At 41.6% G+C, this 22,712-nt stretch overlaps 1 protein-coding gene across 3 annotated transcripts in view; it reads right to left on the reverse strand.

The window, feature by feature from the left end:
- The window catches only part of disc1 (DISC1 scaffold protein), a 49,736-nt gene that overhangs the window by 13,847 nt on the left and 13,177 nt on the right, over window positions 1-22,712 (reverse strand). For all 3 annotated transcript variants that reach the window (XM_039621594.1, XM_031737562.2, XM_039621593.1), the window contains 4 exons: window positions 18,648-18,702; window positions 15,660-15,762; window positions 15,296-15,484; window positions 5,964-6,024 (listed from right to left, as the gene is read on the reverse strand). In XM_039621594.1, the coding sequence (XP_039477528.1) occupies window positions 5,964-6,024; window positions 15,296-15,484; window positions 15,660-15,762; window positions 18,648-18,702 (408 nt within the window). The remainder of the gene's footprint in view (window positions 1-5,963; window positions 6,025-15,295; window positions 15,485-15,659; window positions 15,763-18,647; window positions 18,703-22,712) is intronic.

The raw sequence follows: 22,712 nt of genomic DNA on the forward strand, positions 1-22,712 counted from the left end.
TTAAGCGCAACTTTGTTTTGGTGAATCCATGTCATGTAGAAAAATCAAACTAAAGCTGACAGGATGCAGGGAAGAAGATGATGGCTTTGTACATAGGAGACTTATCAAATCTCTTAAAGGAAGAAATGTCCTCTGTCTGTCTTCACATGCCAATTTCCAACCTAGGAGGAAATACTCTGTCACAAACATAAACTCAAAATGATTGACTCACAATGGTAGAAAATACAGCAATGTCAGGCGCTGAACTCACATGGAAACCTTTATAAAATAGTATTTTCACCTGAACAGTGCACAGTGGCTCATTCTCCATGATATATAAACAAACTCAAAGGCAAAATGCACCCAGATGACATTGTTTAATCTCTCCCTCTGTTCATTCTTCTCTCTCACAGGGTTGAATAACCCCCCCCCCAAAAAATCCCAAAAATTGAATGCCACTTGTTTTCCAGCCCATCTCCTGCCTGAAAGGGCTGCCAACCTCTGTACCCTGCCAACGCACGCCTCTCAGTCGTTCTCTAACCTTCATTTGGCAGACAGACAATAGAAAAATTGCTCAGCCCAGTCCCCCACCCCCACCCCGCCCTCACCAATTCGCTGCCTCTGAATTCTGCTACGGTGGGGATGCACCCAATGAGCCGTGCCATTGTTATTTGTCTCTTCCGAAGTGGAGAGGAACACATGCAACACGCAGATATGGGTGAGCACACATGTGTTAACTTACATGCCCATAAATCACGCTCTGTGGCGATAAAAATCATAAATTCTTCTAAAAATGTCAAAGCTGGCCTCATCGATCAAAGCGGCTTCTCTTCAGTGTCAACCACAATTCATTACAAACAACTGGCGCTGGCATTAGGGCTCTGCCTGCTGAAAACTCAGACAACATGTTAGCGCCTAAGCATCCCTGTGATGGTGGCGTCCTGGTGCCCGCCGGTATGAACTCGTCGCCCACGGGGTTAATTGGTGGCAGCCGCTCCGACTGCCATCTGACAGTGGCAGGGTGTGGGCGTGCTGCGCTGCTGATGGCCCAGTAATAAGGAGGAGAAACAGACAGGCACACTCTTTCTATAGTATCCTCGCTTCCCTGTGGGACTACTGACTGACAGGACTCCTCTTTCTCCTCAAGGCATTCAATCCAGACTGCTGCTGAGGAAGGGTTATAAATCTGCTGGAACTTTTAAACGACGGGGCAGTGACTGGGTCCTGCAGGTACCAGCGGGTAGAGTTAGACGTCTCAAGAGAGAAGAGGCACATTATGGGTTCACATCCGGTCTGACCATCATTCAAAAACCTCCCAGGGCTGAAGAGTGAAGCCAACAACCAAGTGCCAAAAGCTGCATTTCCTGAAATGGCCACTCAATGCTGGCTCCAAAAGCAAGTCAATCCCCTTGACTCCTGTGTTAAAATGTCCAACTTCACAGCAGAAATAACCTCATTTACAGCCAGGAAGAAAACATGTTTTATTTTGTTTTGTCCCTATAGCTTTGTGAATTTAACTCAACGTTAAATAATATTAAAACTTAATGTTATAAATTATATTACATGCTTTGACTAACAGGTGATGCCAAAGCAGTGAGCTGTAACTGGTAGCTGTCTAGTAGGTGCTACCTCAGCCAATGCAAGTCACTGAACTGGACCTTTTGACCATTTTTTTTAATCCTTTTTTTTTATCTTTAATTTAACCAGGAAAGTTAGACTTTAAGAGATTTAAAATCTCTTTTGCAAAAGTGTCCTGGCTAAGAAAGCCAACAGTTAACATACAAAATATAAGCATAAACAGACCTGAAGAAAATAAAGAATTAAGTACAGAAACATAATATAAAAAAACAACACCTCCTTCACCATATTCTTTATGAGTGTTGTTTGAGGAGTTGGTCATTTTTAGGGCACTGCTAACTGACATTAGTAATTTGCCAGTCCATCAGTATCAGCAAATTTATAATGGACGGTAAATGAAAATTTAAAAAGTAAAGAAAAGACGCATTTGAATTATGTTATGAGTGTTGACGTGACATAGTGTGTCCACCAGAGGGCGTTGTAGGGTTCACCCTGTTTGCAACACAAATGTTTGGAACGGCACAAACACAAGAGCCAGCTAATCAGAGTAGAGGCCAGTGTACGCTACACAACCTGCTGTGACAATAAAACAGGATTATTTTTAAACTTCAGTGTCATATAATCTTAGTAAGAACTCATAAATAACTACATATAACAACTAACAAATGTCAAAGAAATTTACTTGTACTTGTTTTATTTTTTTTTTTAGTACTCAAGGTACCAAAGGCAGTGTATGTACTGCAAATCCTTCATAAATGGCGGGGGAGCTACAACCCTTTGCAGTGTCTGGGCGATGCACCCATATGGTCTATGAATTCAGCACGCTAACCAAGTTAGGTGCTTTAGCTGCTAACTTATAACGTCAACCTCTTGTTCAAATACAGTCACTTCTGCCTCCAAAAATATTAACACGACTTAAGTCAAAATGATAAATTTGACTTTTAAAAAAGGCAGTCCAAAACACGTGAGTCGGAGTGGCAGAGTCCATCTTTTATATACAGTCTATGGTTTTCAGGTTCAGAGCATGAAAACTCGCTCAGATCTTGAGTCATAGTTCATCATTATATAAAAATCATATTCTGGGTAAAATGAGTTGTTTTAGAAAATTGAGAGAAAGGAAATATAATCATTGATGCATTTTTGTTTTTTGAGGAAACATAAAAGCTATAAAATAAGATTTCACACAATAGAAAGGAAAAGAGATGTGATAATGTTTCACCTTAACATTAGCCTCACAAATAACACCAGCTGTGGAGAGGTGTTAATAATATAGTGAAATACTGAAAGAGGTGTGATAGATGGAGGACTGGGAGGGGTTTGTATGGTGGATGACTAGAGGAGGTTTTTACAGGAGCCAGATGGGCAAATCCAGTTTAAGTGTTCCAAACACTTTTTAAAAAATGTAGATTCAAGAATTTGTATATTAAAAGTAAGAGAGGAGCACATTTTATCCCAGTTTTTTCTCATTTCGATTTTCACAGAGCATCTTCAATTTAACTATACATCTCAGCATTTAATGGCTTCTGTGCCAGTATCCGTCGCGTATGATATATGCCGCTCAAATCTCTGCAGGAGAATGAATATATAAATGAGGGACAAAAACGAGAAGCATTTCCTAATGAAACATCTGCATAATGTATTAAACAACTGTGTGGTGCTGCTAATCTGAATAAAATGTTTTTTATTCTGATGACACACTTACAGCATCTGCGCTGTTCTAACATCCTGTTCTAGTCTTTAGCAAGGAAAAGATAATTGGTTTTTTCAACACCATCCGTCTCCACGGAGACCAGACATCTCAGCACACTAATCTGCCTCTCTCCACCCTTCTCCCCTCCTCCTCTCCTCACTTCCCATCACCACGGTACTCTATCAATGGTAATGTACATTAGAGCTGACTGATAACATTTACAGTGGATGATGTGTGTGTGTGTGTGTGTGTGTGTGTGTGTGTGTGTGTGGGTTAGTGGTGTATGCACATGTGGGGAAAACTGCACATTCAATCAAGGCAAATATGTGTCACTGTGCCAAGCGGGAGCTGGTGGAAGGGACTGGTGTACGCCATAAATCAGAGCTATATTTGTGAATTTATCTAGACCGCCTCTGGTCATGGAGGCCGATCTAAGGCTGAAGAGCCAATCAATTAATATAGAATGTGATGGCCGAGAAAATTAGTTTACAGTCACCCAAGAAGGTGTCCTTGAATGGAAATTCTCTTTTTTCAGAGTGATGTGACTATATCATTGACCCGGCTCTGAAAATTGAAGCCAGTGTGGAAGTCATGGAGTTAAATAAGTATTTAGGAAGAGGGATGTATGGATGCATGCACAAGTGTCTCAGCTCTGCACTCTTTCTAATGGCAGGAAGGGGGTGACTCTTCAATAGTAAAGAAGTCTTTGGGGAAAAAGACCAAGTAGGGCAACTTGTACTCCTTGTGATGTACAATTCACTTTCATACAACTGAGCAGCATCCTCTGTGTCTCAGTCGGATTCACCCCTCGCTTATGAAAAATAACACCAAACATGAGGCTTCAAAGCAATTCAGTGATCAGTGTGTGATGTCATAGTGTCTACATCCTCCCTTTGCAGACTCTGTGGGTGAAATACTTATGATTTACAGTATGTAATCATCTGCCCTTGTAGCAAAGTATCTCAAACAGGAACACAGTATATAGCTGCTCCACTGCAAACCAGTTTTACTGGTAATGGTGGTTAATGATGGTTTCCTCGAGGAGCAGTACTAAGCTTTCAGGATTTGTAATCTCAGATGGTTTGCATAAAAGAAAATTAAAAGGAGATTTTAGACTTAAACATTTTATAGATGTTTTTATAGCTGTTTAATGGGGCACACGTGTGAAGAATCATTTACTTGCTGTGAGGAGCAGCGCTCAGCCTGTGGAAAAGGTTTTATATTGTTATAACATTTTCTGTAGCCCACTGAAGAACCTTAATATATAACCTTGTCAGTTTCATCAGGGTTATCTCAGGTTAAGCTCGGAGACTTTCCTAACAGAAGGCCTGTCGGTGACAGACAGAGAAGGTCTCCACAGTGATACCACTGAGACGTTGTATTGTAACATCTGGCATTTTTATGCTCAGTCTTAAATTTTGTTCTTGTATTTAGATGATATTTTTAACACACTTTCATTATGCAGTTTCTGTGTTTGATAGTATCCTACATAGGCTGCTTGTCATCTGTTGTGTGCATGTGTGCGCCTAGCCCTCAACAAACGTTTTACCTCCTTTTGTCCTCTATATTTAGGCAGCGATTCATCCCATTCTCTAAAATACTCACAAATGCCTCTGCTAGAAACTCAGAAGTGTTGCCATCATACAAACAAAACACAAAGCAGCCATCTGCCCTATTGACAGCGATGGTCCTGAGGCGCGATTCCCTGCTGGGCGCTGAGATCGCAGCCATGTTGCTCCTTGACCATGCAGACCCCCAGTCTGTGCATCCTTCAACAAGCAAGAGCCCTGCAGTATGTCACTGAGTCCTGGCTCTCATCCAAAGAGGTGACCCTGCCTCTCCAAGGATGCAACACACAAAGCTGTGCCCCCCTACACACACCACAAACAGAGACAAAGGTCAAGTAGACAAACAGGGTCTGTGATAATAAAGGCTTTTGCAAGCTCAAAGTAAACCCATACCACCTAACCTTTTCTCTTGTGAACACAACTAGAATAGACTGAGTGGAAAGAACAGCTCATATGTGGTGCACAAAATCATTACTGGCTATATTTATCCATCTGTAAAACACAATTTGCTCCAACAACCTGTAGAATAAGAGCCAGTCACTGTTTGTCTGCCAAAGAGTCTATCCATCTGGTGATTGAAGTAACTATAAAAGAAGCACAAGCAGCTGTATGGACTCAAATGTTTACCAGGATCCACACTCTCAGCTCCTCAGCTCACTCCTTAAGTCAGGTGAGATGGGTGGCAACCCGTAACACGACTCGTCCTTTGCGATTTAGAAGCTCTGAGTTTGCCAACGGAAACAATGAACCAGTCAGAAGAAAGATATTGTTTTGTCTAAAATGGTTTACACACAGGAAGAGCGGAAAGGTGGGAGATGAGCTGATGTCGAAGCCTTAAAAAAAAAAAAAAGGTACAAAAGGTATGTGAGAAGGTGGGAAGAGGAAGACAAATTGTGTAGGTGAGAGACAGACTGCAATGTGAGAAGGGGCTCTAGGAGACAACGGCGTATGAAAAAAGGTGTGAGAGCATGATGTGGTAGGTGATGTGATGCACTGAGGAGACGTTGCTCTGGTTAGAGGACAGCAGGAGTGAGAGGAAATTCCTTGGAGGCTGCTGCTTTATTTCTGTCTCCTTGTTTATTAGTCTGAAGAACACAGAGTCTTCGCGTCTGTATTAAAAAGAAGCAGAGAGCACAGACAAGCCTTACCTGTGCAATCTGTCCTCCAGTAGTTCAATATACTTGCTGGTGTTCTCTTTCAGGCGGCTTTCTGAGTGAGAAAAAAAGAACAAAGAGAACAACAGCACGTTACATCACACCGCTAATACTGTTAACACTGACGCATCAATAGCTATGATATACGTGTTAGAAAAGTTAGCTTTCATCACTTGGTGACGGCATTGTGCAGAGAAACTGCAACAGTACACTTCACTTTAGAGGAGCAGCTGGCTTTCTCTTAACACAAACACACAAATGAGGAGAGATCACTGCCTCTACTCTCAGAGGGGATAAAACTGTAGATGGCCTAAGGATAAAAGGGGATTTTATCATGGCATAGTTCCTTATATCTTGCCAGATTTTCTGTGGGGCATGAAGTTGGATGGATTGCTTTTGTTGCTTCCTGTGCTCTTCTGCCAGCAGTGAGTTGTGCCTGAGGAGGCTGGTTGAGCAGTAGTCAGGATGGAGAGGAGGACTGAGCTGCGTTAATGAGCTCATGTATGAAACATGAGAACATGCCCTGCCCATAGGAGCGTCCAATCCTTGAGCACAATAGGAATAGGAAACATAGGAGAGATCTATATATATCTATAGATAGATAGACCCGAGTTATAACATACAATCCAAACCTTCCTACTCTTCCTCAGTGAAACATAGATATTCCTATACATTTATTCATTCTCAACAATCCATTGGAACCAAGCTTGGAGTCAAAGGATCACAAAGACACTGCAAGACAATAATAATGAGGCTACTTTACAGTGAAAGTTAATGGCAAGAAAAATACAGAATACAGAAGCGATGAACTTGTTGGTATGGTGTCAAATTTTCATCTAAATTTTGGTTTAAAAAAAGTGAGTACGATTATATTTACGTATTACCTACTCAAAGACTAACTTTAATGAAGAACTAGGAAAGCCAAAAGCGGTTGGGAAACTGTTATGTTATGTGATGCCGCTCAGGCTGCTCACACAGAGACAAAGTCTGCGGTTTGAAATATAATTTGCATCATTGTCTTGATGGTGGTTAATAGACAGCATCAGCTTGGGGGTGACATATTCTCGGGGCCAGGCACAGCAGGAAGAAAAGGAAAATGTCAGCGACAGTAGCGTGACACACACTTTCCACACTCACACACACACACACACACACACACACACACACACACACACACACACACACACACACACACACACACACACACACACACACACACACACACACACACACACACACATTCCTGTCTGTACTTGGAGGAAGAGCTGAGATGGAGCTAGTTGGGTTATTTATGGGGGCTTGAATGCGGGAGTCACAGGAAGGGATGTTACTCGTTTCAGTCAAAGTGGCCAAATCTGTGCAATCAGAGGGCGCTGGAGAAGCTATCACATATCTGCTGTATGTGGACCAGACAGCTCACTTACCACCCCTCTAATTGCCACGTGAGATCCTATCCTACCTGATAGAGCTTCCCCTGTCAACTTCTATTCATGCTGGCTCTGTTAAGCAGCTTGCAAGCAGATAGCCACTGAATAATACATGGAGGGCATTAAGCCTGACTTTAGCCGACAGAGAGCGAGTTGCCAAACTGAGCTACAGCTTGAACAACAGCAAGACGGATAGAAACAGATGAAGGTGGGAGATTGACACACAAATGCATTAACTGTTTACTTAATATTTCTTGCCATGCTATACACAGAGGAGAGTGCGCCGTCCTGTCGCCATGCCAACCAGTGGTAAAACTATGGCGGTTTTTCAGGCGTGACAGATGAAAATAATCTTTTCTTTGTAGAATGGGACGAGAAATCAAGCGGCAGAGCCTCCTCCTGCGCAGAGTGGAACCAGAGCACTGGGTGATATTACCACTTCCTGTAAGACTGCGGGAGGCTGCTGTCATGGGCAGGCAATGCGAATAAAATCGGCACTAAAAAGCCCATAAAGAAGACAGTCGCTCTGTTACTCCCTGATGCGTGCCGTGGCATATTTGGTGTTGAAGGAACTTCACAAAGGCGTTCACAGAGCCCGCATCGGAAATTCATGAGCTCAGACTCCCTTCACACTAGTGATCTCAGCAGGCATTAAACATCACTGATTGCTGCCAAGGACCCCGGCCAAAATCGAAAAGGCCATTCATTCATAACACAAGCAGAACTGAGACACCATTGAAGGATGTGGAGAATGGGTTACTGGGTGCTGCGACAATGTCATTTGCTTTATATAGGAATCGGAATTTGTTAGACTAATCGAAGCTAAACTGCTTCAGCTAAATAGCTCTAACACTCTAACACAGAAAAAGATGAATCTGATGGTTACAATCGCTGATGTGATGGACAAACCTATAAAGCAGGATGTCACAACTGTAGCAGAGTTTACCAAGTTTCTGTCAGTGTGTCCTGATAAGGGACCCAAAGAGCAGAATGAGCTCAGGAAACACAAAAAAAGACTTTTTATTTAGGTGGAGCACATAATCCAAGACAGCAGCACAGAAAATTCTGTAAAACAAACAGAAACGCAGACCAGAAAAGACAAGAGGAAAACAGCATGACACAACAGAGAACTAAAACAAACTGAGGCTTTAAATAGACACGAGGAAATCAGGAAGATCGGAAACGCCAGGGTGACAAGACACAGCTGAAACTAGTCAAAGACTAATGACACAGGGTAAAAGTAAATACCACTGTAACACCCCTTTCAATAGTTGGGATACAGATTTGAATGTTTACCTGGGTGCTGGTCCTATAGCTAAGGTTCAACTGCTAGAGCAAAGTGGATGACTAATGAAACGCTCAGAGAACTTGGTTTGATGAATTTGTATTCACAAATGAATAATCTCATAAACATACAATGGAAACAACAGAATTACATTAAAAGGAAAAATTGGGCCTAAACCATGGAAAATAATAAACAAAACACACCCCCGGGGGATTTGACTCAGTCCCTCTCATGTCAGCTGACACCCTTAAGTGTGAGTCCAGCAATGATGTTTCTCCTTGCAGGATGTGCAAAGGAGAAATGAGGTACAAACCTGTCCTACCACTTAAGTAGAATTTGTACAGTTCAAGGCTCGTCCAAAGAATTGAGTTTTCTTCTCAGATCAATCATCTCAAGGAATCCTGGAAGGGTGGCTCGCCATCTTTGGACTGGATCATCACTGAACCGTACACCCCCAAAAACACCTGACCCAGAAGAATCCAAGCAATATCAAAACTCTTCTCCGGTTAACAACAGCTTCCAGATAGTTTATTTCCTCCGTACAATCTGACTAAAGAAAAGCAACCCCGTTTGCCACTTGGAGGATCTGACTTTTTTCCTCTCCCTTTTTCCTGATCTTAGCAGCTGCTTCACAGTGAACGCAAGGAGGCGGTGCTTTCCCCTGTATACTTCAAAGACCATCCGGACATCATAAATACCTGCTATTCAATTACCTCTCAACAAAATAATTTCACTCAATAAAACTTAACAGTGAACTCAACATATTAACATCACTCAAACACACTGAAACTCTTAGTAACTCTCCAGGGTTACACCATGCACACAAATAAGAGATGAACAAAATAAAACAGGAAATGACAAAGAGATTACAACACCAAACAGAGATGGAGACTTATCCCCAGAGGAAAAAGAATAAACTGAAACTCCAGGAGTCAGCTATAAAACATGTCCATAAATATAAACAATAACTAGTCTACAAAATATGATGAAAATAAAACTAAGAAAAGCTAAGAGTAGAAACATGGTGAAACCAAAAGTCAAGCAGAGAATATTCAATAATAGACAGAACTTAAAATTTCAAAACTCAATCACAGTTATGGGTTTTATAGAAAAAAGTTAATAAAGGCAAGGTGTTTTCAGTGTCTCCTGCATCACGAGCATTCAAAGAGCTCTCCAACTCAAAGTGAATAATGCGGTCATTTCTTCAGCGCCTTGTAACAACAAAAGCACCCAAACGTCTGTGAGGCCTTCTTGTTGTCAAACAAATTAGAGGCGGCTCTGTGCTAACAGAGCACCGGTGATATGCTTGTTATAAAAGCCTGCGCAATAATAAGGCAGAAGACAAAACTGTGTGTCTGTAATTGAGCTGAAGGCACTGACTGTGATTAATGTGTTTAAGCTTGGCTAGGTCTGTCTGAGTGTGACAGCGCTGCAGGTAAAACACAAACACGCAGTGGGCATATGGAGCCACTCCCACCATATATACCTGAACCTAACAGCAGCAGAGCTGACGGAGGGACAGCCTGATATAGGACAGACGCTCAATCACCCATGATGCTCTAGCTGTAGCATGCACAGATTGCAGCTGGCATAGCGGAGCATATTGTTGGGTTGTGCTTGAATGCACAACAAAAAGAATCACTTGACAAATAATTGGCTGTGTGCAAAACTGTAGTTGGGCTGTGTTTTGGGTTTTTTTAAGTGATGGATGCTAAACTGCTCAGCTGAAATCTTAAGAAATGTTCACTGTCATTGTAAGTCAGTAAATAGAAACTGTTTAGAAGAGGCTCTAAACTATATTTCTACTGAAGCAAGCTGCAAATATATTTTTTGTTTTTGACAACTGAATCTAAGAAGCAACATTCCTCAGCAATGAGGAAGTCTCCCAAAAAAGTGCAGAGCACTCTCAACGCTTCACCAGCTCAACAATCCCGCCCCATTAACCATGCATCCTATTATTCCCCAGGTTTCCTCTTGGAATACATTTTCACTAAAATGCATCTTCCCCCATCATCTCCCACATGTATAAGCGAGCAATATATCATCTTACTCTGGCGTTTTCGTTTAGCTGCAAATTTGTGGATTATGAGCTAAATATACTGAGAACCTCCAGTCGTTTTAGGGGAAATTAAAAATACAATATTACAGAAATACCAAGTAATTCCACAAGATGGAAAGTCGGCTGCTTTCAGTGTGAGCCAGTGTGGTGGACTGACAATCTGGAATTACATCCCAAAACTAACAGCTGCAAACATTTTTTGAGCTTTACCGTGTTTGCAGTGCAGGTAGAAGAGAAGGAAGGCACAGTAGGAATATAAACCATTTGTTTCAGCGGTATGTAATTGAAGAAAAGACCTGATTGATTGACGGAGCCTGATTGGAGTGGTACCTCAGTCAATTGTGTTTTTGCAGTAATTCTTTCAGTGATAAATTCATAATGGAATGACAGGAAGAAAAAACTACTGAATATTGCTGAAACTTTAGAGACAAAGACCAGAAAACATCCACCCCCCAGGTCCACTTAACCACCGCGCCGCTCTCGATCACTCAGATGCTCTTTAGAGAAGAGCTGTCACACATTCCATCATGTTCTCAACAGAAGCACCCTAAAAGAGCCCGAGCCATGAATAAATCATATGCGTCCTCGCCTTTACTGTAAGAGAAAATTGCATTTGTCTAATAACACAGAGTGACTTGTATTGATGTGCACTTGAAGCCGCCGGACTAGCACCGCACAGTTGGGTTCGAACTGAATGGCTTTAAACTACGGCACGAGCAACAGGAGCTGTATGGAGAAACAATAGCTGGTACAGTAATTAAATGGGTTCCAGTTGAGCCGCGTGAAGCAGAAAACAAGAGAACTGCTGGCATTGTAACAATGGCAGTAAACAGGCATTACCACACTACTTGGCTAAATGAAGAGGAACACAGTCTGATGCAGCTTCCCCATATGAAAGTCCTCACTACTGGGGGTCATTTACGCATCTTATTCAGCTCTTCAATTATTTATTTGTAAATTTAGCATCGCTCGAGATCTCTCTTGGGGACAAAATTATACTCTCAGCGGGGAATCAAACCTCTGGCCATAATGGCTGTGGTATTCATCAGCAAACGTGCCAACGGCAATTAGGGACATAATGGCTCCCAGGCCAAAAAGCCCCCACACCGCAAGCACTCAACAAGCTGAAGCTGTGTGGCTTCAGCTTGTTGATGAATGTCTATCTTTCCATGGCATCAGCAGGACTATTCATTGCCTCGGAGCTCACGCGATGACAATGGGCACGCTGTTTTCTTTGTACGGGATGACACTAATACCACAAGCGCGCGTGCTAGAAATGCCTCGGAAACCTAAAAGGATGGCCATCTTGGCTTTGACTTAGACAGTAATTTCTAATCCCCTCCAGCTAAAGAAATGGTAATGTGCTGTTGGTGGGCTATCAGTTTCCAGCAAGTGTGTGCCAGCCCCTTATTACCAAATAGGATGACAGTTTAATGAGCCCCTTGCTTGGTGTCAGCAACACATTTTGAAATTGCGCCTGCTGCCATATTGTGTGCGCCCACTTGAGCGTTTGAGCACGCTGCGCAACCAATCATTAACTTGCCGTCTTCTGTGTGACGTGTTACCACCTGACTCCAAATCCTTTGTTTAGCCGCTGCAGTTTCGTACCACTGGTTTCCCAGCCTGCAGAGCTACATTACTCAAGATGAGGCACACACACACGCTGCGTTTAGGCTGCTGAGGTGAACGCGGTGATGCTTGTCATGGAAGAGATCAGTGTTATCCCCGGCTGTCAAGCAGACCGAGGTGTTCTTGGGTGTGCTTCCACAACAAAAATCCAGTGGAGGTCGATGAAACATAATCACTTTGAAATGAAAAGAGCTGCTTTCTCGTATAATGATATACAATTATAGACTGGATGTACTAAAATAGCAAGTCTATGCATTACTATACAACCCCCTAAAAACTTCATGCAGCTGAGCCTGAACAATGGAGTACAAAAATAAAAGGGTGCCCCCTAGTGACAGGAAAGGGTGCATTCAGGACAGGACAATGGTATTAAATGTGAAGCTCCAGCCACAAATCTTTATGATCTGGGTAACAGCATATGGTAGATGGGAGGTTGTAGCATTAGCTTCAGTCCGATGCCGCTTCACTTCCTGCTCTAGCCCCATCACTTCACCACCCCCCTCCCCCGCCCTCCCCTCATGCTCCCGTCTCCGTGTCTCAGTGAGGGAAGTGACCTTTTTTAGAAATCTCCCTGTGACTGATAGACTAGAGAGAGTACCACTGCAGGTGGTGCCGTCAAAACCCATTTAGATCTCTACCAAATGCCTGCACGCCAAATCAATCTAAAGACTGAACCCTTAAAAAAAAGAATAAAAAAATTTTTAAAAAACAAGCCCCCGTTCCTTAAGATCTTAATCGAGTTGGAGAGCGTGTGAACACTGATGCATCATGTCTGCGCACACTGGCTCGAAGGTAACCGGCTAACTTTACACAATTAAAGCTCAATTCCCTCGCACCACCCTCGCCACCTCGCCTCTTCGCGACTGCCAATCCTTGCTGGTAACTCGTTTGAAGCCGATTCCCCGCTGACAGCAGATCACTTTTGCTTCATTTGGGAGAAAAAGTCATTGTTCATTGATGTCCTCTCACAGTGTGGAGCAACATCAAGAGGCGACTCGTCTTTCAAAGAGCTCTCATGATTCACATTTTGAACTGATATTTAAAAAGTGTATTCAAAGAAAAAGAGAGGCGCCTTTCAAGTACACAACAAACGCTTTCACGCCTCAGTGGGCAGAAAAAAAAAAGAACAGCGCTGTTTCAGGTAATGCTGCACTCATTCATATTCATGCTTTAAAATGTTTATTCTAAGCTACTATAATAACTGTTTGTATGTTAACAATGGAACAAATGTGTACGTGTAATGTCCCAAAGAGAATTATTACACAAGCATCTCTTAAGATTTCTTTTTGTTTCTTGAGTTTTTTCACAGTTTTTCTGATTTTTGTCTTATTGTACAGGTTTCGTTCATTCTTGCTGCTCGAATCAGGTTTTTTTTCCAGATGCAGCAGACAGCTGTTCTCAGCAAAAAAAACCCCCAAAATCATAGAAGGCAAAGTGTACACAACCTGCCGAGCACCTAAGGGCAGGCAGCTGTGCTAGCTGAAGGCCAGAAACATAATCTGAATGAATGACATTATGATGTCAACTTGAAAGGCAATATGTTAGTTTTGTGTATTTAAGTTCTAAAACTGTACACAATAAAAAAGCAAAAAAATACTGCTCACACTAGCTTCATAATTGTAATACAAACATATCAACATGTTCCTTCGACCAGTTTTATTCATTTTTGTTTGTGATAGAGGGCTGTGGAAAGGATTCATTTAAGCAAGCAGTGCTCTTAGTTTTATTAACACCGAAGGGTTTTCCTCTTCAGAAGCATGAAAGTGACTCCTGAGCTCACTGACTGGATGTTTTGTAGTTATTCACGCCTCGGGAATTATAAAACTAAAATTGCCGTATAGTTTTTATGATCATAAGTGTGTACTCTGGAGCTTTTCTCCAAAAACCTGATGTTTATTTAGCACAGTTAATCTTTTTTGCTGACAATTTAACCAGGATACTGTTGTAAAAGCTGCAACTATGAGCCACAGAATCCTGCGTATGTGAATAAAATTAACTGGACTTTTACTTGTGGAACCAAAGTGGTTTCTATCTAGCCCCTACTTCAGATTTAATCCCCCGTTAAACCGAATGGTCATTTTTTACACTTCAGTTTGGTTCAAAATAAACAAGGTGCTATGCTTCATTCAGAGGCTTATTGGAGCTAGTAGGAACATTTTATTAATCTAACTGTATGTAGATTTTTAAGTAATACCATAATGGGCAAAAGATGTAGCAATTTATTGAAATCTACACATGGAAATACAGAATATAAGCCCAAAACAGACTCTGTACAGTTCTAACAAGCCTGAAAGTCAATGTTTGGCTGAACTGTTTCCCTCCTCTTGACAGCCACCCTTTCACTGAGACCATTTCTGATGAGGCTTCAGCAGCTGGATAAATTGAAGGGCCAGATGTTTCTCACAGGCCCTGTGTCAGGTCTTTTTCTAAGGACATAACATGCTCAGAAACTGTTCATCTACTGTACACAGTTTTTAGGCCTAATTTTTTCTTTTATCCAGCAGCATGCTGAAAGATTCCAGCTAACAGCTTCTTGGGAATCACCTTGTTAGTGCAGAAATACTATTTTATGCCCTTCAAACTGTGTTCTCATGCTAAGATGTTTGTTATGTGTAGGCACAACACTGGTTCATCCTTTGCACCGTTAGGCACCTTTTTATGCTTCAGTGATTTGTAGTTCAGTGTTAAATGATCAGGTACAAGGACTGGACTGAAAATGAGTGAAAAAGCAGCCAACACCCAAAGAAAAACCTGCAGAACTATTGCTCGAGACCACTTTTTAAAAATTACGATAAAGTCTTGCTCCTTGTAAAAAACAAACAAAAATTAATAAAGTAACAGTGTTGTATATTTATATATTAATTAAACAATAGTAAAGACAAGGGTTTGATGTTATCAGTCATACTGGGTAGCCTCTGCGACTCACCATGCTGGGCCTCCCTCTGCTCCAGCTCCTGTCTGAGTTGCTGCCGCTGCTCCTTCATCCTGGCGAGCTCCTGGCTGCTCCCTGAGCTGAGGCTGTGCAGCCTCTTGGCCAGAGCCTCGAGCCGGTCCCGCTCCAGGTACACCGCCTTCATCTCAGCTTTCAGTTCCTTAGCACTGCTGAAGTCATTACCTGCACCGGTGCACCACAGGAGGACATTATGCTTACAGCGTCCATTAACGAGCTTCTTGATCATTAATAGCGTAATTAAGTGAGGCTAATGGTGGGTGAGCCAAGTAAATGGGGTAAATAAAAAAAAGGGTAATGCAGCAGGGATGTAGTGGGGTGTGGTTGAGTGGAAAGTTACCTGAGATGGCTGCCAGTTTGGCTTCATGTAGTGCCAAAAGCTGTGTTTCAGTCTCACTGACTTTCCTCCTTAGGCTGCTGCCCAGTCTCTGACTCATGACCACCTGGGGAAAAGAAAGAGAAGAACATGCAGAGGAGAGAGCGGGGGGGGGAGGGCGGTAACTAACAAAACCTTTGCAGACACATGGATCCCACAGGAGGCAAAGCTCATTTCCAATTCCGCTTTCATTTTCTTTTTGACACTCATTCTTACAAGACCTTACAAATTCATTTCCGTCCTTCTGTGTTCGCTCTGCTTTGAATACACAGCAGAGCATCAACGCCGATGTGTTACCTTTGTCTATAACCTTTAGAAAGAAAGAGAGTGCTTCTCCTTTCACATGGACAGACTGGAAAATGTGAAATCCTCATAAAAGATATCATTAGAAAGTCAGAGAGGAAAAGGCCCCTGAATGTCACACCCTGATGGGGATGCGGCACCTCAGCCCTGAGTATTCACAAAGAAGCTGATGGTCTCCATCAGCCCGTCTGGCCCTCATCTGCCCTCACCCTGTCCTTTAAACCTCTGTTATTTCCATTGTATACACTTTGAACCACAGCTACAATCCCCACGATCCCCTTCCTTCTTTTTAGGAACTGTTTTTCTTTTTTTTCACTGCTCAAAGAGATTTGGATCCAGATTTTCTGACGCATGTTTTCCTTAAATCTGACACAGTTATGTGCAACACTTTGAAAAGGCAGTCAAATAGACTGTTATTTCCAAGGCAGAACATCCCCGGAGAGTTTTCTCCGCACAGAAATGTAGAAAGCGGATTTTTTTTTTTTTTACCCAAACGGGCTTGTATAATTTTATTTCATGCATTACATGAAGTGGAAATATTTTTTGAGTGCTTTTTCAAACTGTAGAAATTCTGACATCGCTGATTTAATTTCAAAACATCAGGCTATTTGTCAATTTCGAAAAAGTCAGCGGAGAAAGCGAAAGTTACTTTCATGTCAGCAATCATTTTGTCACAGCAGGTGAGCAATTTTCCACTTGGTGAATATATCATCTAGGAACCAAACTTCTCATTTTAGCTTAACAATGGCTACTTTGTGATGATGGTAAATGTATATCTGGGTAGAAACCCACAACATTTCTTTCAGGTGCGGCGGCAACATCAATCAGTCATTTGATGATGGCTTTCTGAAAGACTCAGTGACAGTAGCTTTACAGAGCTAACTCTGTGCTTCTCTCTCCTTATTCCATGCATCTAGTTTCAGGATATAAATATCTGAAAAAAGAAAATAACTAGTAAGCAGCATATGTCTGAATGAATATGCCTTGTTGATGCCAGAGTACAGAGGATGACAACCATAGCTTAGATAACCACTCGTCACAAAGAAAGGTATACAGAAGAGCCTCTCTGAACACACAACACATTGACCTTGAAGCATATGGGCAGCAACAGCAGAAGATCACACTGGGTGAACGAAATGGTCAGCTAAGAACAGGAAATCGATGTTGTGAAGTGTAATAATATAGAGGATATTTTCTTAGCACAGTTTGGTCCTCTTATTACCAACTGAGCATGTACTGTTGCTGACTACGCTCACCTTTTTATAACCAGTGTGTCCATCTTCTAATGCTTGCTTCCAGCAGAATAACGTATGTGACAAAGATCACATCATCTTAAACTGGTTTCGTGGACATGGCAATGAGTTCTCTGTACTCAATGCCCTCCACAGTCACCAGAGCTCAATCCAGTAGGGCACTTCTGGGTTGTGGCGGAACATGAGAATCACATCGTGGATGTGCAGCCCACAAATATGCAGCAACTGTGTGATGCCGTCATGTCGATATGGACCAAAATCTCAGAGAAATGTTTCCAGCAGCTTGTTGAATCTGTGCCACAAAGAATAAAGGCTAATGGATATCCAACATCATCCAGTACTAGCAAGGTATAGATGAGCTCATTGTTTGGATCTCACCCTAAAAGTGTCAATCTGACAACACGCGCTGCAACGCAACCCCAAATGATGAATTGCTTTTTGGGGAAGAGGAGAGGAGTTACAGGTAAACAGATGTGGGGATTAGGGTTTTTAGAACCCACACGGTGGTACACTGAAACACACTAAAGCTGACGTTGTTTGTGCTAAATGTTGCAGATGCCTCAGGATGTTACAGTTGAACAACATGAACTCCATGTTGAAAGTCATACCCGAGGCTATTTGCTTAAGACTGCTGTTGAGCCTCTGAGACCTACAGTAGCTGGAGACTCAGTTCTCATCACCAGTGATCATCTTTGACATGAAAAATTCAGGTCAGTTTGAGACAGACACTGACCGCTCTCACGGCACATTTGACGTCTGTACTGATGCATATGTGCAAGAGAGATCCAAATGCAGCAGCAGCACAGAAGCAGTGCAAAATCTCAACATTAACAGGAACCGCTGCTACATCCAAATCAAGTTTTTGCTTCTTATGGTCTTCTGATTACACCTTGTGCAGGGAGCACAAAGGAAAAGCAAACCCTTGATAAGCATGAGTGAATTCTAGTTACACAGCAGCATGCAAACCCAGGTATACACACAAACAACGGACACGGGCTTCAAATCACCACGTTAGCCATGTTTTACTCATTCAGTTGATTTTGAAAGTGTGCATTTAAGCAAATCGGACAGCTTTTTTTAATCATCAGGTGTTGTAATAATTTTACAAATGATTTAGAATTTAGGGAGGATTTATTCAAAATGACAACTCCTGTGACTCTTGCAAAAAACAACAAAAAAACTGGAGAGTTTACTGCCTTGTCAAACAGAAACAAGCTCATGAATACAGACACTGACATTTAGTACGTATATTGAAAACACCGAAACTCACACAAGACACAATGTGTATTTTGACTTACTGCTTATTAGATATTCACACACATTCAGTCATCGTCGACATGCTGAGAGGAGAATGAGATGTTATAGAATAAATCAAGTCAGCGGAACAGTGGCTTACCTTAGCAGTGGCTTCCTTAATGGACAGATTTAATGCCTGCTCCTGCTCCTGGAGTCTGCAAAATAAAAACATAAATGTCACAGTGCAGGACTAAAGGTAATTTTTTTCATTTTGGAGATGAAATCAGGAGTTATCTCCTGTTCCAATCTAGATTTTTTTTATTTTATTCTTTTAGCTTCTACTCATCTGGCAGCTAACCACTTAAGGGTTTGCAAACTAACGACTATCAAACTGAACCTTGGATAACTTTTTAAAGGAAAGTCTTGAGTGTTTGTCCAGTGCATTGGAGCAAATATTCAATGACCAGTTCAGCCGTGCACAAAAATGAGACATTATGTTATATTTTGCAGCTAATTATTCAGATTGCAATCTTTTAAAGTGCTCTTGAGGAATCGTTCGCCTGGCTTTCTAAAGGTCTTTCAAGGTCTTTCTTTAGACATTGGCCATATTTTTATCATTTCTAGTCCAGTCCTTTTACCTGACCACTCTCAGAGGAACAGTTTTTTATTTGTTAAGCCACTTAAAACCGACCTATGAATCATTCACGGACAAAAAAATAAATCTAATTTAAGGTCTGAACCAGTGTTGTACTCTACACATCCATGTAGATGCTAAAAATGACAGCCTCAACATCGCATTTAATCTGTTATTAGACTCAATTGGCTTCTCTCAAAATGTAAAAGAACCCACCCACCACTTTAATCACACTCTAGATCTTGTTTTAACATATGGCATAGAAACTGAACATTTAACAGTGTTTCCTGAAAACCCTCTGCTGTCTGATCATTTCCTGATAACATTTACATTTACAATAATTGATTACACAGCAGTGGAGAGTAGACTTTATCAAAGTAGATGTCTTTCTGAAAGTGCTGTAACTAAGTTTAAGAATATAATCCACCCACTGTTATCATCTTCAATGCCCTGTACCAACATAGAGCAGAGCAGCTATCTGAACGCTACTCCAACAGAGGTCGATTATCTTGTTAATAATTTTACCTCCTCACTACGCATGCGACTCTGGATACTGTAGCTCCTGTGAAAACTAAGGCCTCAAATCCAAGTACCTGACTCCGTGGTATAATTCTCAAACACGTAACCTAAAGCAGATAACTCGTAAGCTGGAGAGGAAATGGCGTGTCACAAATTTAGAGGATCATCATTTAGCCTGGAGAAATAGTGTTGCTTTATAAGAAAGCCCTCCATAAAAGCCAGGACATCTTACTATTCGTCACTGATTGAAGAAAATAAGAACAACCCCAGGTTTCTCTTCAGCACTGTAGCCAGGCTGACAAAAGTCAGAGCTCTACTGAGCCAACAATCCCTTTAACGTTAACTAGTAATGACTTCATGAACTTCTTCACAAATAAAATTTTTATCATTAGAGAAAAAATTACCAATAATCATCCCACAGATGTAATATTATCTACAGCTACTTTTAATACCATCGATGTTAAGTTAGACTCTTTTTCTCCAATTGATCTTTCTGAGTTAACTTCAATAATTAATTCCTCCAAACCATCAACGTGTCTTTTAGACCCCATTCCTACAAAACTGCTCAAAGAAGTCCTGCCATTAATTAATGCTTCAATCTTAAATATGATCAACCTATCTCTAATAATCGGCTATGTACCACAGGCCTTCAAGCTGGCTGTAGTTAAACCTTTACTTAAAAAGCCATCTCTAGACCCAGCTGTCTTAGCTAATTATAGGCCAATCTCCAACCTTCCTTTCATATCAAAAATCCTTGAAAGAGTAGTTGTCAAACAGCTAACAGATCATCTGCAGAGGAATGGCTTATTTGAAGTGTTTCAGTCAGGTTTCAGAGCTCATCACAGCACAGAAACAGCTTTAGTGAAGGTTACAAATGATCTTCTTATGGCCTCTGACAGTGGACTCATCTCTGTGCTTGTCCTGCTAGACCTCAGTGCTGCGTTCGATACTGTTGACCATAATATCCTATTAGAGCGATTAGAACATGCTGTAGGTATTACAGGTACTGCACTGCAGTGGTTTGTATCATATCTATCTAATAGACTCCAATTTGTTCAAGTAAATGGAGAGTCCTCTTCACACACTAAGGTCAATTATGGTGTTCCACAGGGTTCAGTGCTAGGACCAATTCTATTTACATTATACATGCTTCCTTAGGCAGCATCATTAGAAGACATAGCATAAATTTTCACTGCTATGCAGATGACACGCCGCTCTATCTATCCATGAAGCCAGGTAACACACACTAATTAGTTAAACTGCAGGAATGTCTTAAAGACATAAAGACCTGGATGGCCGCTAACTTTCTGCTTCTTAATTCAGATAAAACTGAGGTTATTGTACTCGGCCCTGAAAATCTTAGAAATATGGTATCTAAGCAGATTCTTACTCTGGATGGCATTACCTTGGCCTCCAGTAATGCTGTGAGGAACCTTGAGTCATTTTTGACCAGGACATGTCCTTCAATGCACATATTAAACAAATATGTAAGACTGCTTTCTTCCATTTGCGCAACATCTCTAAAATTAGAAATATCCTGTCTCAGAGTGATGCTGAAAAACTAGTTCATGCATTTATTACTTCCAGGCTGGACTACTGTAATTCTTTATTATCAGGATGTCCTAAAACTCACTGAAAAGCCTTCAGCTGATCCAAAATGCTGCAGCAAGGGTACTGACAGGGACTAGAAAGAGAGCATATTTCTCCTGTTTTGGCTTCCTTCATTGGCTTCCTGTTAAATCCAGAATTGAATTCAAAATCCTGCTCCTCACATACAAGGTCTTAAATAATCAGGCCCCATCTTATCTTAATGACCTTGTAGTACCATATCACCCCATTAGAGCACTTCGCTCTCGCTCTGCAGGCTTACTTGTTGTTCCTAGAGTATTTAAAAGTAGAATGGGAGGCAGAGCCTTCAGTTTTCAGGCCCCTCTTCTGTGGAACCAGCTTCCAGTTTGGATTCGGAGACAGACACTATCTCTACTTTCAAGATTAGGCTTAAAACTTTCCTTTTGCTAAAGCATATAGTTAGGGCTGGACCAGGTGACCCTGAATCCTCCCTTAGTTATGCTGCAATAGACGTGGCTGCCGGGGATTCCCATGATGCATTGAGTTTTTCCTTCCAGTCACCTTTCTCACTCACTATGTGTTAATAGACCTCTGCATCGAATCATATCTGTTATTAATCTCTGTCTCTCTTCCACAGCATGTCTTTATCCTGTTTTTCTTCTTTCACCCCAACCGTCGCAGCAGATGGCCCCGCCCTCCCTGAGCCTGGTTCTGCCGGAGGTTTCTTCCTGTTAAAGGGAGTTTTTCCTTCCCACTGTCGCCAAAGTGCTTGCTCATAGGGGTCATATGATTGTTGGGTTTTCTCTGTATTTATTATTGTGCTATCTACTGTACAATATAAAAGCGCCTTGAGGCGACTTTTGTTGTGATTTGGCGCTATATAAATAAAATTGAATTGAATTGAATTGAATAATATAGCAGCCTGTCATGAAAATGCATCATTTGTTTAGTTGAATGTAAATCACCTTGTTGGTGCAACTAAAGAGCTATTAGCCAAAAACTTAGTGTGCAGACATAGTGTGCAGTGTCCTTAAAAACCTTGACAAGTCGAGGAGAAAACAAACATATAATTGTCTATCTAGATAGTTAAAGAAGAAAGTTTCATTGGCAACAGGTCTTCATCAGCATATATGAAGGAGGTGAGGAGAGAGGTACAACAGTGAGTGTCTAAAGCCAGCTGTACAACACAGTGGAGGCTCTGTCATGGTTTATGGCCACATTTCAGCCAGTGGTGATGGGGATGGAATTATAAACGCAGGAAAGTACCATCAGATTTTGATCCACCATGTAATCTGGAAAGCGTCTGATTGGCAACAGCTTCATTTTTCAGCATGACAATCATCCCAAACGCACTGCCAATGCAATAAAAACATACCTAGATAGAGAAACACACAGTGGAACACTATCAGTCATGGATTGGCCTCCGTAGAGCCCAGACCTCAACATTAATGAAGAGTTGTGGGATCATCTTTACAAAAAACAAAACAAAAGGCAGCCAACATC

This window comes from Oreochromis aureus, linkage group 13 (assembly GCF_013358895.1).
Source record: "Oreochromis aureus strain Israel breed Guangdong linkage group 13, ZZ_aureus, whole genome shotgun sequence".
Lineage (NCBI taxonomy): Eukaryota > Metazoa > Chordata > Actinopteri > Cichliformes > Cichlidae > Oreochromis > Oreochromis aureus.